The sequence below is a fragment of the Carlito syrichta genome, unplaced genomic scaffold, assembly GCF_000164805.1.
Source record: "Carlito syrichta isolate Samal-C Ts95f unplaced genomic scaffold, Tarsius_syrichta-2.0.1 Scaffold307134, whole genome shotgun sequence".
In the NCBI taxonomy this organism is placed as follows: domain Eukaryota; kingdom Metazoa; phylum Chordata; class Mammalia; order Primates; family Tarsiidae; genus Carlito; species Carlito syrichta.
The window spans coordinates 48868-61789 of NW_007251230.1; the positions used below are offsets into that span (position 1 = coordinate 48868).

General features: G+C 43.4%; 1 protein-coding gene across 7 annotated transcripts in view; it reads right to left on the bottom strand.

Moving 5' to 3' along the window:
* PCCA (propionyl-CoA carboxylase alpha subunit) overlaps positions 1-12922 on the bottom strand; it is a 419699-nt gene that overhangs the window by 15058 nt on the left and 391719 nt on the right. For 6 of the 7 annotated variants that reach the window (XM_021715463.1, XM_021715461.1, XM_021715460.1 and 3 more), the window contains one exon: positions 758-898. The exons of the other annotated variant lie outside the window; for it this stretch is intronic. In XM_021715463.1, coding sequence (XP_021571138.1) covers positions 758-898 — 141 coding nt within the window. The remainder of the gene's footprint in view (positions 1-757; positions 899-12922) is intronic. 7 annotated transcript variants of the gene reach the window in all.

Consider the following 12922-nt stretch of genomic DNA (forward strand, 5'->3'; position numbering starts at 1 on the left):
GGGTCTCGAACCCGCGGCCTCAGGCAATCCACTCACCTCGGCCTCCCAAAGCGCGGGATTACAGGCTGAGCCACCAAGCCCGGCCTGGCTGCATCTTAAATGTTCTTTTCACTTTTGTTGCTAATCAATGATTGTGTCCATGTTCTATGAAAAGATACGCACCCTACTAATTCATCCATAACAAGTTATAAGATCGAACATGTGACGAGAAAATACTAATATAGCTTTGATTTGTGCTTATCACAAGATCAAGACAAGAAACTTCAAACTACGATCGTAAATTTTATTTACCAAGCTGCAGAAGTGCTTAAGCATTGGACAGATTATGGAATTGAACGTTCCTTAATGCACCTTCTCAATGAGACCTTTTTTTCAGCAATCATGCAAAATGTTCCTCAGGATTAGTTCATGGCATGAGCTCTTCAAGGATGTTTCAAGCACAGAGTGGTGGAGAGTAAATACCAATTTTAGGTAAAATACTTCCCAAAATGCTGAATTCGCAAAATGACAGAATGAATCTGGCTTTCTCTCTGTTCCAGTCCCAAATCGCCTGGGAGAGGAGGTGATCAGAAGTAGGACCACTAACTCAATGCAAATGTGAAACAGGTAGACAAGGAATGCACCAAATTGATTTTGCTATTCTGTGAAGATTCGTGCCAAGAGAGAACTGCCAAGAGTGTGATCGTGCTGTTAGCCATTGTTCTAGAAGGGGAAGCCTGAGACCAGCATGTCCAACAGAGACTATCACAGCCCTTACCACGTCTCCGGGCTTGACGGAGATGGCCACCACCACGCCGGGCATCGGGGAGTGCAGGACGCTGCTTGTGTCCTCAGCCACTTTTTCCAGCATAAACTTGTTCAGTTCTGCGGCGACTTTGGTTAAGATATGCACCTTGTACTTAAGGGAAACAAAACAAAACAAAACCACACATGAGTTTAAATGATGAACTTTTCCTTGCAAGTAGCCTTCACTCCATATCAGTTTTTAGTTTTTAAATTGCAGCTACAACAACATCTTTGAAGTCAAGTGGTTTTAAATTATTGTACACAAAATTAACAGATATCAGTGTCTGGCGTATATTGTGAGCTGGTTATTTAAGACAATTCTTGAAATAAGAACTTCTCCAGTTATTAAATAGTGATAAATAATCATCATCCTGCATCCTTAAGGAAAAAAATCTTGAAACTTTATCACTAAAACAGTGAGGGTTTCACTGTATTCCCTTCAGCGCTTACAAACATCCCAACGAAGGCAAACCCGGTGAGCTGAGTCAGCCACAGGAAGGCGGTGCACTGCGAACACCAGCCAGTAGATGGCAGCAGATGGCTGTCACAGACTTCCCACACCCCTCCGGAGAGCTGCGGCTCCACGTATCAGTAAGTTAAGACAAAGGGGTTCAGTGTTCATTTTGGGCAAACAATATTTAAAATTCGGTTTGTTTCCAGTGACATAAAATGTTATATTCATGATTAAGAAAGTACTTTTCTTTTCAGGCACAACATTACGTAGGCTTTCTGACGTCACAAGATGGTTAGGAAAGATAAAGATGCAATTGATGAGACAATAACACCAAGATTTTAAAAACAGAGGAGCAACACGCACAGATGAGCACCCTCATGGCACCTTCTGTAAGGTGGCTCTCCAACAATTTGGGGCACGTTCAAGGCAGTTCAGCGAAACAGAACATTTCTGATAAACAGAATTCCTGCCCTCACTGTGAATGTATAAATCTATGAGCCACAAGTTGGTCTATCCAAACAAAAAGAAGATGAAATGGCTTGAGGAAGTGAAATTGGTGAAATTGGACCCACCACCTGAAGGTCTCTGGATCCATACCAAATCGGATTTCTCCGGGGTAAGAAAGTAGCAGCAGTAGTGAGGCAGCTCCATTTTGTTCAGAAAAAGCTGCTGTAACTCAAAGCCTCCTGTGGGCATCATGATGGCAGGGATGCAACAGCAGACTACAATTCCCCCTTGAATTCTGGGTAGGGATGGCAGAAATCCATAAGTGCGCGCTTCACAGCCTGCTGAAAAGGGTGTGGGGGCTCCAATGAAGAGCTTTGATGGCCCAAGTTCCAAGTGGATTTGTGACACTGTGACAGGTTGAATAATAACATCTTTTGCATGTTTCTTTACTCCTGAGTGTGTGTTTTGCAATCAAGACATACGAGCGTCTGCCAGTTTCTGAAGGATATGATCCTTAAGTGAAATTACAGCGCAAATAAAAGCTTTTTGCTCCTATTAAAATTCATCTGAGTCATAAGTGGCAAGGGAAAAAAGCAGGAGAGTGCATACTGCTGTCAGTCTAATAAACATTCTGGATAGAGGGACTATTTATCAGCGATGAATTGTACCTCCAAGTCCTTCATTAAATCAATGGGGGGGGGTGATGGAGGGACAGGGGAGAATATAATTGGGCCAAACTGCACAGTTTTCATATCTGTGCTTTATCTGCTTTGGGGGGAAAAATCCAACATTGCTGTCAACAGAAAAGTTACTTTTCTAGCTGGCATCACCTTGAGCTGTACCTTCGATGTGGAGGTCAGCAGTGTGCCTAGGGGTTCAGTCCTCAGCGCAGTACACAGATCCATGTTTTTCTTGTGTTTTGCGCCATTTGACTTCCAGATGTGAATCCTAAATCCAGGAAAAATATCTTCTACATATAGAGGGGAGTGTGATTCACCACATTTCACCGCAGCGCCAGCACATATTCAGCTGATCACAAATGAGCCTTACTGGGAATAAAGCACTAAGATTGCATTGAGCGCCATTTGTCCCCAGAAATTACAAGATCCTGACTAAAATGGGATCTTTCTACTATTTTTATAATTTTCATATCTTTTGGATTCCTTTCTCCGTAGGACTCCTGCTTTGCTTGGAAAGAGATGTAAAAGAGTCATGAAACTCAATGCCTTTAGATGCAATCTTTGTTACTGATGAGATGTTCCTTTTCCTTTTGTATTTGTTTATTGTTCTTAAATCTGTTTGGGGGATAAGCGACTTATTGTAATCGCAAGTAAAAAAAATAACAACGGAGTAAACCCCCTCTGGAGAAACCTTGCTGCACATAGTTGGCTTAGAAATGACCTTTCCGAATATAAAAAGAGGAGGCAAGAAAGGTTCTCTTTTTAAGATTACCTTTGATGTTGTTCTGACCCCGTCAGCACACCACACAAACATGTCTTCTTAAAACAACCTCTGGGCTGGCCCGTGCTGTGGTGCATGGGGGCGCATGCCAGGATGTGCCCCAAGCCGGGTGCAGTGCCTGGGCCCCTCAGAATGAATTGCCTGGTGAGAACCATAAAAGCTTTTGATGCCCTAGAAAAGAAGTAATTTAGGAATGTACACCAGGCTTTCAGAGCTTATGATCAAAACTGCTATTTACTGGCTTCCCTAGATTCTTCAGGAGCTGCAGAGCAGCCAACTAGTTGAGAGATCTCAAGAAGACCCTCCAGGACTACATGGCATAAGTTTGGTTTTATTTATTTATTTATTTATTTGAGTTAGAGTCTCATCCTGTCGCCCAGACTGGAGTGCAGTGGCCGCTCCCAGCCACTGCAGCCTCGACCTGCTGGACTCCAGCGATCCTTCTGCCTCAGCCTTCCAAGTAGCTGGAACTACAGGCACGTGCTACCACGCCCGGCTAATTTTTTTGATTTATTGTAGAGATGAAGTCTCGCCAAGTTGCCCAGGCGGGTCTCGAACCCGCGGGCTCAGGCAAACCACTCACCTCAGCCTCCCAAGGCGCGGGATTACAGGCTGAGCCACTGAGCCCTGCTTAAGTTTGGTTTTATGATGGGCATTTAAATATTTGTCATGGGCTGTGAAAAACTCCCCTGACAAATCCCGATTTTAAGTTTTTGTTGTTGTTTTCAAGCAGGTATACCTCAAAGTTGATATTTTCAAGTGGAAGGTCAAGATTTTAAAGGCCCGAGGACAGGACAGAGTAGCACACCCCCAGAAGAAGCCAGGTTTCACTCTGCTTAGGTAGGGCAAGGATACAACGGCTTGAGTGGTGGGGCTGGAATGTCCCAGAGCCAGAAACTGATTCCCTCCAGGTCGGTCAAAGCATGGAACTTCACTCTGCTGGATTCAGAGAGATGCTCTCCAAACCACATACAAATGAACGAAAGGTTCTTGAAAAACAACTTGCTATGTAAGGCAGAACAGAGAATAGGTGCTCTCTGGGCTTTGCTTGGCTGGGCTTCTCAATCCATACATGACAATGATGAGATGGAATAAATTGTTATCTAATGACCCAATTATGGTAAAGTGACCCCAGCTCGGTTCTAAGCAAATTAATTTGATGGTGCCTACAGTGTAAAACCATGTCTAACAAGGAAATTTCTCCCAAAAGTTTAAAAGAAAGAAAGAAATGGAATCATAGCAGACATGAAAGAACTGGGAAGCAAGCCGCAAGAGAGGCACAATTAAAAGGAACGCCAGCGGGACTGTTTTTAAATCAACACACAGTTCTTCCACAGACGGTGATGAAAGGGGAGGGCCGGGGCCGAGCGTGGCTGACGGGGACGGGAGAAGCCAGTCACAGCGTGGGAGGTTAGGCGCTTTTTTCACCGGACTTAAGTCAACAAAGCTTCCTGCAGATGGGCATGCCCACTCTGGCTGTGCTCGAGCACACCCAGAACTCAGTGCCCTTAGACGCTGAAGCAGGACCTGCCATGGAGACACCCCACTCAGATGGATGCACAGCACACACCCACTGGTTGCTCTATTTCTTTAGTCCATGTGCCTCCTGTGGCGTTAAAGTCCCCGTGTCTCTTTCCAAGACTTCGAGACGTACAAGCGATTTCGCAGACTCCATGTGCTTGTGTAGTCGGGTCTGAGGCTCTCACAAGGGGAGTACTTCCAGTGTGCTTCACGGGCTTTTCCAGCTGTGATTTCAGAGCCTCCAGTGTCATTGCCCTTCAAGTGGGCTCAGATCATTCTTCCAGTAAAAATCAGGATACATGCAGTTGACCAACTGTTCATGCTTTTTCACGGAAACTGTTGGTCATCTCTGTCGAGGCTGAGTCAAGGGCAAATGCTGATCCTTGACTGTAAATCATGTTCCCTTGATGATCTTAACATCTCGAAGCATTGACCAAATACCCGACAATGGATACACTTCCTCAAAGATAAGAATCACCAGCTAGTCAAGGTTTCACACCTTCTGGCCTTAAAGGTCTGGAACGTTAAGTTGTGCCTTCATTCCGCAGTGCAGCAGTGAGAGCTAGCTCTCAATATCCCCCTCAAGGTCTACTTTCCTAACTCAGAGCTGGAGAAACATCATCCATGTGTTCAGAGTGACAGAAACGACCAGTTGCAAAAATCACGTATCTTTAAAAACAGGCACGTCAGAAAAGCAGGGAAAGACTAAAAATAAGTTAAAACACTTCAGTGGAATTTGAATGGTCGTTCAGCCACGTGCTCCTTCCTCAGTCCCGTGTGGGATACACCATGATTGCTGGAGGAAAAGCACAGTGAGGTTCAAAGTCACACAGAACACACGGCCCTGCACTTCCACACGGGCCCCAAACGCAGGATACCTTCAAACAACAAGAAGCATCTCCAAGAAACAACACTAACACATATAGATTTGAAGCCTCTGGCTTCTCTTGGAGGTGCAACCTAGGCGAAGAGGGGGCCATGAACAGGCAGCAGTTGGCGCGCCAGGCGAGCCACTGCTTGGTACAGCTGCAGTCTCTGGAGCAGCCGGTTAGCATAATGCTGTGACAACTCCATCAGCCCAGTCTCAAGGTAGCTGTCAATCAGGATGCATCATTTAATCCAACAGCACTCGGAGGACTTTCTCCTACAACCCACATGACAGCATATCTACAGCTCTATTTATATCAGCGCCCAGTTGTGTTTACAATGTTGTTGTAATTAGAAAAGATGCAACAGGCAGCAATATTCTTGAGATTTCCATTTTGCGGTATTGCCCCGTAAAGTGTGATCTTGCTTCACAGAGTCATGCTAAATGACAAAAGGCTATTTTCTTCAATCTCCCAGCTCAGACAGCACTTCATTTGCAGCTATCTATAATTAGATTAATGGTGTAGTGCGGTACAAAGCAGGCCCACTTCACATCAGATAGCATATGAATTAGGACAAACACTTATTTCAATTCCAGGCAGAGAAAGCAATGACTGGGGTATTTAGCATACCCTTTATGGTGGAATGAGATGTTAATTGTGTACCATTACCTCTAAACTGCTTGCTTGTTGTATAAATCACTGTGCTAATTGATGCAGAGATAGAAATGTAGCCACGGGCAAGAAAGCAAAGGAATGAGAGCTGGAGATGGAGGATAAAGGATTATCGAGTGAAACCACATGATGATGAGGTTCCTTTGAAACCTTTGCTTTCCGCCCATGAGCAGGATTTCTTCAAAACTCTGGTACTTGGAAAGAAAAAAATAATTTTTTACATTCCTTTTTAAAAACACAAATTTCTTTGAAAAGTTCTGGCTGCCAGAAATCCAAATAATAGGTATGTGGAATTAGTCCGAATATACATTTATAAAAACACAGAGTGTGAAGTTTTCAAATAGAACACCTTATCTGGGCTTTTGGCTCATGGGTTAATAAGTAACACTTGTAAGCTATACCTGAAGCAGATGTTTCTGGACCATCCACAGGGCAAAAATAAATTCTTTCCCAAGACTTGAAGTTGTTCTCTTAAAAAAAAAAATCTATGCTGGCTTAGATCTATTACAGACACTAATTATGTAGAAACATTTATCCAGGATATGAATCCAACAGAACAGAATTATTTTCATCTGCCGTCGAAACAAGTCTTTTAACACCATCACTAAAACACTAAAGTCAGACTATTCGAAATGCATGATTTCACATTGATAGGAAGGAACTAGAAAGGAGGTTTTTGTTTTGTTTTGTTTTTCTACAACTAGCACAAAAATAAACAAAAGAACATAATAATTTTAAAGCTTCATTTTTAAAGTCTCCAGATGCTACTCCTTCTTTTTAAAATGCCCTATTCTGCATTCTTATTAAGTTAAAAATGCGTGTCTCAAAAGCACAAATATAGAAATCAAATGCTATACCCCATAAGTCAAACCATTAGCGATCCACAGATAAATGTGCCCTTGGGAAGTTCATAAATCAAGTGCATATGTCCTGGGTATGTGTTCACAATTCTTTCTTTTTTTTTTTTTAATAGCAAGGCAACACTAAGGTGCAAATTACTGCTGTGCACTTTTTCACAAATTCAGCTGCTTAGTAATTAGCACTGTTATAACAAAATTTTACACAGAGAACAAATGCAGTAGGTCAGTTAACAGTTCAAATTCTCAACTTCACAGTAACAGTTAACATATTCATCGACCGCAAGTACACATTTGAGAAATACTGTATATGGTTTAAGCCTTGTGAAATATGAATACCATACTAGCTTGCAAGAAAATAAAACAATGTCCCAAGAAACTAGAATGTCTGGTTTAAGTCATCACAATTGAAATTTTGGGGGGAAAGCCCAGAGTTTCTTAGTTGGGGGCCACAGTCGTTAACTTTCATCATACAGAGTGGCCCTTATATCTCTAACTGCTGAACTCAACAGTTCAATACTTGTATTGCAACTTCAAGTTCAATAGTTTAAGGTTTGGGTCATTATGCTAAATGATATTCGTAAAGGTCTGAAGAAATATCAAGGGCCCTTGAGATGGAAACCAATGTCAGCAAAATAATAGTGTAAACTACCCAGAAACAACCCCTCCCAAGCATGTGGCAAGGTGACAGACATGAGAAAAGATCTGGAAGCAGTGTAAGGGTCTGCTCTCAATCATTAACCACTTGTTTAGACCATTTAAACTAGAGCGCTACAGCTTGCCTTCAAGGCCCATAAGTGCCAGTGATGCTGGTGTTAACAGGAGAAAATATACAAGTTCTGCTATTGTGTCCCTGTTTGCTCCAATTGAAAAAAGCAGTTAAACACAAAGTAAACCATCCAGTTAGCTAGCTGTTTAGTGACACAATACGTTGCAGTGGCATAATACGTCACTTTCAACATCAACTGAGATATATGAATCAATCTATAGACAAAGGTTTTATTTTGTTACTGGTAAGGTGGTTCTTCAACTTCCATCTTTTGCTGGACCAATCCGTGTACCATAAGGAGCTGTGATTACAGGGGACGGTGACCTCTTTTTTTGAGGAAAGAACTACAAAAATAGAGGTGGAAAGAAAATCCCAATAAAAGAACAAAAACACATGAAGCCCATTTGAGCAACTCATTTTTAAAAATTCTTGCTTTAAAAAAAAGGAAATTTTCCTTAGAAGAAAGAACTATCTTGGCCGGGCACGGTGGCTCATACCTGTAATCCCAAGCACTTTGGGAGGCTGAGGTGAGGTTGAGCCTAGGAGTTCGAGACCAACTTGGGCAACTTGGTGAGACCTCATCTCTATAATAAATCAAAAAAAGTAGCCAGGTGTGGTGGCATGTGCCTGTGGTTCCAGCTACTTGGAAGGCTGAGGTGGAAGAATGACCTGAGCCCAGCAGGTTGAGGCTGCAGTAGTCGTGAGCATGCTACTGCCCTCCAGCTTGGGCGACACAGTGAGGCTGGGGCGGGGGGCGGAGAACTACTAAGCCTAATATGGAAACCATCAAAGGAATGAGTAAGTTTGTGTGCATCTCTGACTTGTTCAAAAAAGACACTCTCTAGAGAGGAAAATAAGGGACGTCTGTCAATAATACAAAAATCTAACCTCATCTTTTTTCCTGTTTTGTTTTTGTAATTGGAAACACAAGGCTTCTTCCAGTTCCAACATCCTAAGGTAAGCAACCTCTAAGAAAAACAGTGCCAAAAATTAAATGGAAAGTTAAGCATTAGACCCAGCACCAATCACAGAGAAGATTTCTTTCCTTCCTTGTGCTCCACAGAGGTTACTTAACTTGTCATTCAAATCCCATCTTAAGACAAACCCAGAAATGATAGAGAAGAAAAAAACGCTGCCGTCCAGCCCCAGTCCTGGCCTTCTGAGAGTCACGAGGCAGTCCCTGACGGCAGGAAGGGCCCCGCAAAGTTCTCAGTGGGTTTCCCAAGGAGCAAGTCTGCTAATAACACGAGCTCCCTGGAGCTTGGTGCCGTGGAACTGCGTGTGCAGGTGTGCCCATGACAAAGGAGCCCGGCCTCTGCTTGTCTCAGGTGCCCGCGAGCTAACAAGTAGGTGCATATGCCACAGAGGCAATTTGCTGGAATAAGTGGTACTTTCACATCCACAAAGGCAAGTCCGTTCACAATGAACTGTTCAGAACTCACAAAATGGAACATGTGCGTTCTGTTTGATCAGGAGTCTCCGTGATACATTATGACTATAATGAGTCATTTTTTTTCCTTTTACACAAGAAAAATATAGATCTTTGAAAGCCGCGTACTCAATTATGTAACAATACCAACATCTGTTAACAGTATAGGCTGTTTCTATTCTGCATCCTAAATTGTTTTATGTAATTACGAGTTTATAAGGTATTTGGTAAACCAGTAAGAAAGTACCTTTTTAAAGTAGTATATAATTTGGGGTACAATGAAGTGTTCTCTTGAAAATCTATAATTAGGGCAGCATCAGCTTACAGAAAAGTACAGGAAATGTTATAAAAACACAATTATGCAAATAAGCACCAAGGTGAGGAAGTGTACCATTTTGCTACGGTTCCGCCCCTCTTTTGTCTTCCTCCTCTATCTGAATTGCTTTTTGGCTCATCTCAAGTTAAAGTCACACTATCATATGATGCAGAATAAATGAACTTTGGGAGAAAAAGAGGGGGAATGCTGCCTTTCCTTGTAAGTTTCTCAACACCCCCAACCCTCCGAGTTGGAACACCAGAGGACTGGGACGTGTGCCAGTGCCAGGACCTTAAACAACACTCTTACTTTTATGTTTTTTTTTTCTTCTTTGAGTCAGAGTGTAATTCTGTTGCCCAGGCTGGAGTACAGTGGCACATTCATGCCTTACCACTGCCTCAAATTCCTAGGCCTAGATGATCCTTCTGCCTCAGTCTCCCAAATAATTGGGACTACAGATACACACCATCGCACCTAGAAATTTTTTTTTTAATTTTCTGTAGAGAAGTCGAATTATGGTGCCTAGGCTGGTTTCAAACTCCTGGGCTTAAGCAATCCTCTTGCCTTAGCCTCCCAAAGTGCTGGGATTACGGCGTGAGCCACCACACCCAGCCTTTATGCATTTTTTTTTTTTGAGTTGGAGTCTCACTCTGTTGCCCAGGCTGGAGTAGAGTGGCATGCTCATGGTTACCACAGCCTTGACCTGCTGGGCTCAGGTGATCCTTCTGCCTTAGTCTACCAAGTAGCTAGAGATACAGGCACGTACTATCATGCTTGGCTAATGTTTTGATTTATTATAGAAACGAGGTCTCGCCAAGTTGCCCAGGCTGGTCTCAAACCCCTGGGCTTAGATTCTCTCATCCACCATGCCTAGCTATGCATTTTTTTTAAATAATAATTTTTTTTTTTTTGAGTTGGAGTCTCACTCTGTCGCCCAGACTGGAGTGCAATGGCACGCTCCCGGTCACCACAGCCTCGACCCACTGGGCTCCGGCGATCCTTCCGCTTCAGCCTTCCAAGTAGCTGCAACTACAGGCATGTACTACCATACCTGGCTAATTTTTGATTTATTATAGAGATGAGGTCTCACCAAGTTGCCCAGGTGGGTCTCAAACCCGCGGGCTCAGGCAATCCACTCACCTCAGCCTCCCAAAGCTCAGGATTACAGGCTGAGCCACCGAGCCCAGCTAGATATTTTTACTATTACCAATTCACTAAAGAAACTTGAAATTGGATATTCCAAATGCTGGCTTATATTGGAGAGAAATTCAGAAACGGAAATATATAAAGGCAACATAAACAAAGCTGGAGATGATTATGATGCTGTGTAGTAAAATGGTGGCCAAGAAAACTGAAGTAGAAGATAACCTAATGACCCTTCCTACATTGGTTTAAAGTAATGGGAATGATCTTCAGTTGGGGTTACTTAGGAATGTTATGGTTTACAATGCTGACATATCTTAGACATTTGACCAGGGCTACAAAGTGGGCTGCTGGCACCCTGCATATTGTACATGACAGAGAACAGAACAACAATGCCAAAGGTGGACAAGACCCAGAAAGCCACATGACCAATCTGGAAGAAGGGAGACATGGCCCCCATATTGGAAGCAGCAGAGCATGAAACCCCAAGTTTTTGAAGCCAACTGACCTGAGTTGACATCCCAACAAGATGTCACCTTTTGACCAAGTGACCTACTTCTCAGAACAATATTTCATCTCTAAAATCAAGATAATATGTGTCTTGAATGATTGTTTTGGGGATTGTAATGCACCTAGCAAGTGCCTGACAGTAGTTATTCTCACCAAATATTATTCACTGTCTCCTTTCCAAAAATCTCTAGTTCCAGAATGATTATTTACTGAAGGACACATTAAATTAACAACTTCTAATTGTTATAGTTCTAGCTTTATGGCTCCATATTTGAAGGCAAGTGGATAAAATTCTTCACACACCACATCCGGCTCTAAAATTAAAGAAAGGAAATTAACTGGGCACGGTGGCTCACACCTGTAATCCTAGCATTTTGAGAGGTGGAGGGAGAGAACTACCTGAGCCCAGGGGTTCAAGATCAGCCTGGGCAACTTGGTGAGACCTTATCTCTACAATGAATAAAAAAATTAGCCAAGCATAGTGGTACATGCCTGTGGTTCCAGCTACTTGGAAGGCTGAGGCAGAAGGATCACCTGAGCCCAGTAGGTTGAGCCTGCAGTAGCCGTGAGCGTGCCACTACACTTCAGCATGGGCGACAGAGTGACACTCTGACTCAAAAAAAAAGAAAAAAGAAATTGGTTCCAATATTAAGAGAACTTCTAGATCAGGCACTGAGGGCCTCTACAGCTGTCCTTTCATTAGGCGCTCCAAAGGGCACATGGTGAATTAGAGAAACAATTTTGGTCATTCATTAAAAATGCACTTATCAGCCGGGTGCGGTGGCTCAAGTCTATAATCCCAGCACTTTGGGAGGCCAAGGCGAGAGGATTACCTGAGCCCATGGGTTTGAGACCAGCCTGGGCAACATGGTAAAACCTTGTCTCTACAATTAAAAAAAAAAAAAAAAAAAAAATTAGCCGGGCATGGTAGTGCTTGCCTGTAGTTCTACTTGGTAGGCTGAGACAGAAGGATCGAGAAGCCAAGCAGTTTGAAGCTGGGGTGGTCATGAGTGTGCCACTGTACTCCAGCCTGGGTAACAGAGTGAGATTCCAACTCAAAAAAAAAAAAAAAAATGCAGGACTTATCACTGGGCGCAGCGGCTCATGCCTGTAATTCCAGTATTTTGGATGGCAGAGGTGAGAGAATTGCCTGAGCCCAGGGGTTCAAGATCAGCCTGGGCAACTTGGCAAGGCATTTTCTAGAAAAATTATTTATTTATTTATTTATGTATTTATTTTTTTGAGTTGGAGTCTCGCTCTGTCGCCCAGACTGGAGTGCAGTGGCCGCTCCCATCCACTGCAGCCTCGACCCACTGGGTTCCGGCAATCCTTCCACCTCAGCCTTCTGAGTATCCAGAATTACAGGCACGCGCTACCATGCCTGGCTGATTTTTTTTTTTTTTGGATTTATTGTAGAGATGAAGTCTCGCCAAGTTGTTCAGGCGGGTCCCGAACCTGCGGGGTCAGGCAATCCACTCACCTCAGCCTCCCAAACCACGGGATTACAGGCTGAGCCACCAAGCCCAGCTCAAGAAAAATTAAATGGGTATGGTGGCACATGCCTGTAGTTCCAGTTACTTGGAAGGCTGAGGAGAAAGGGTCACCTGAGCCCAGCAGGTCGAGGCTGTGGTGGCCATGAGCATGCCACCACTCTCCAGCCTGGGCGACAGAGTGAGACTCCAACTCAA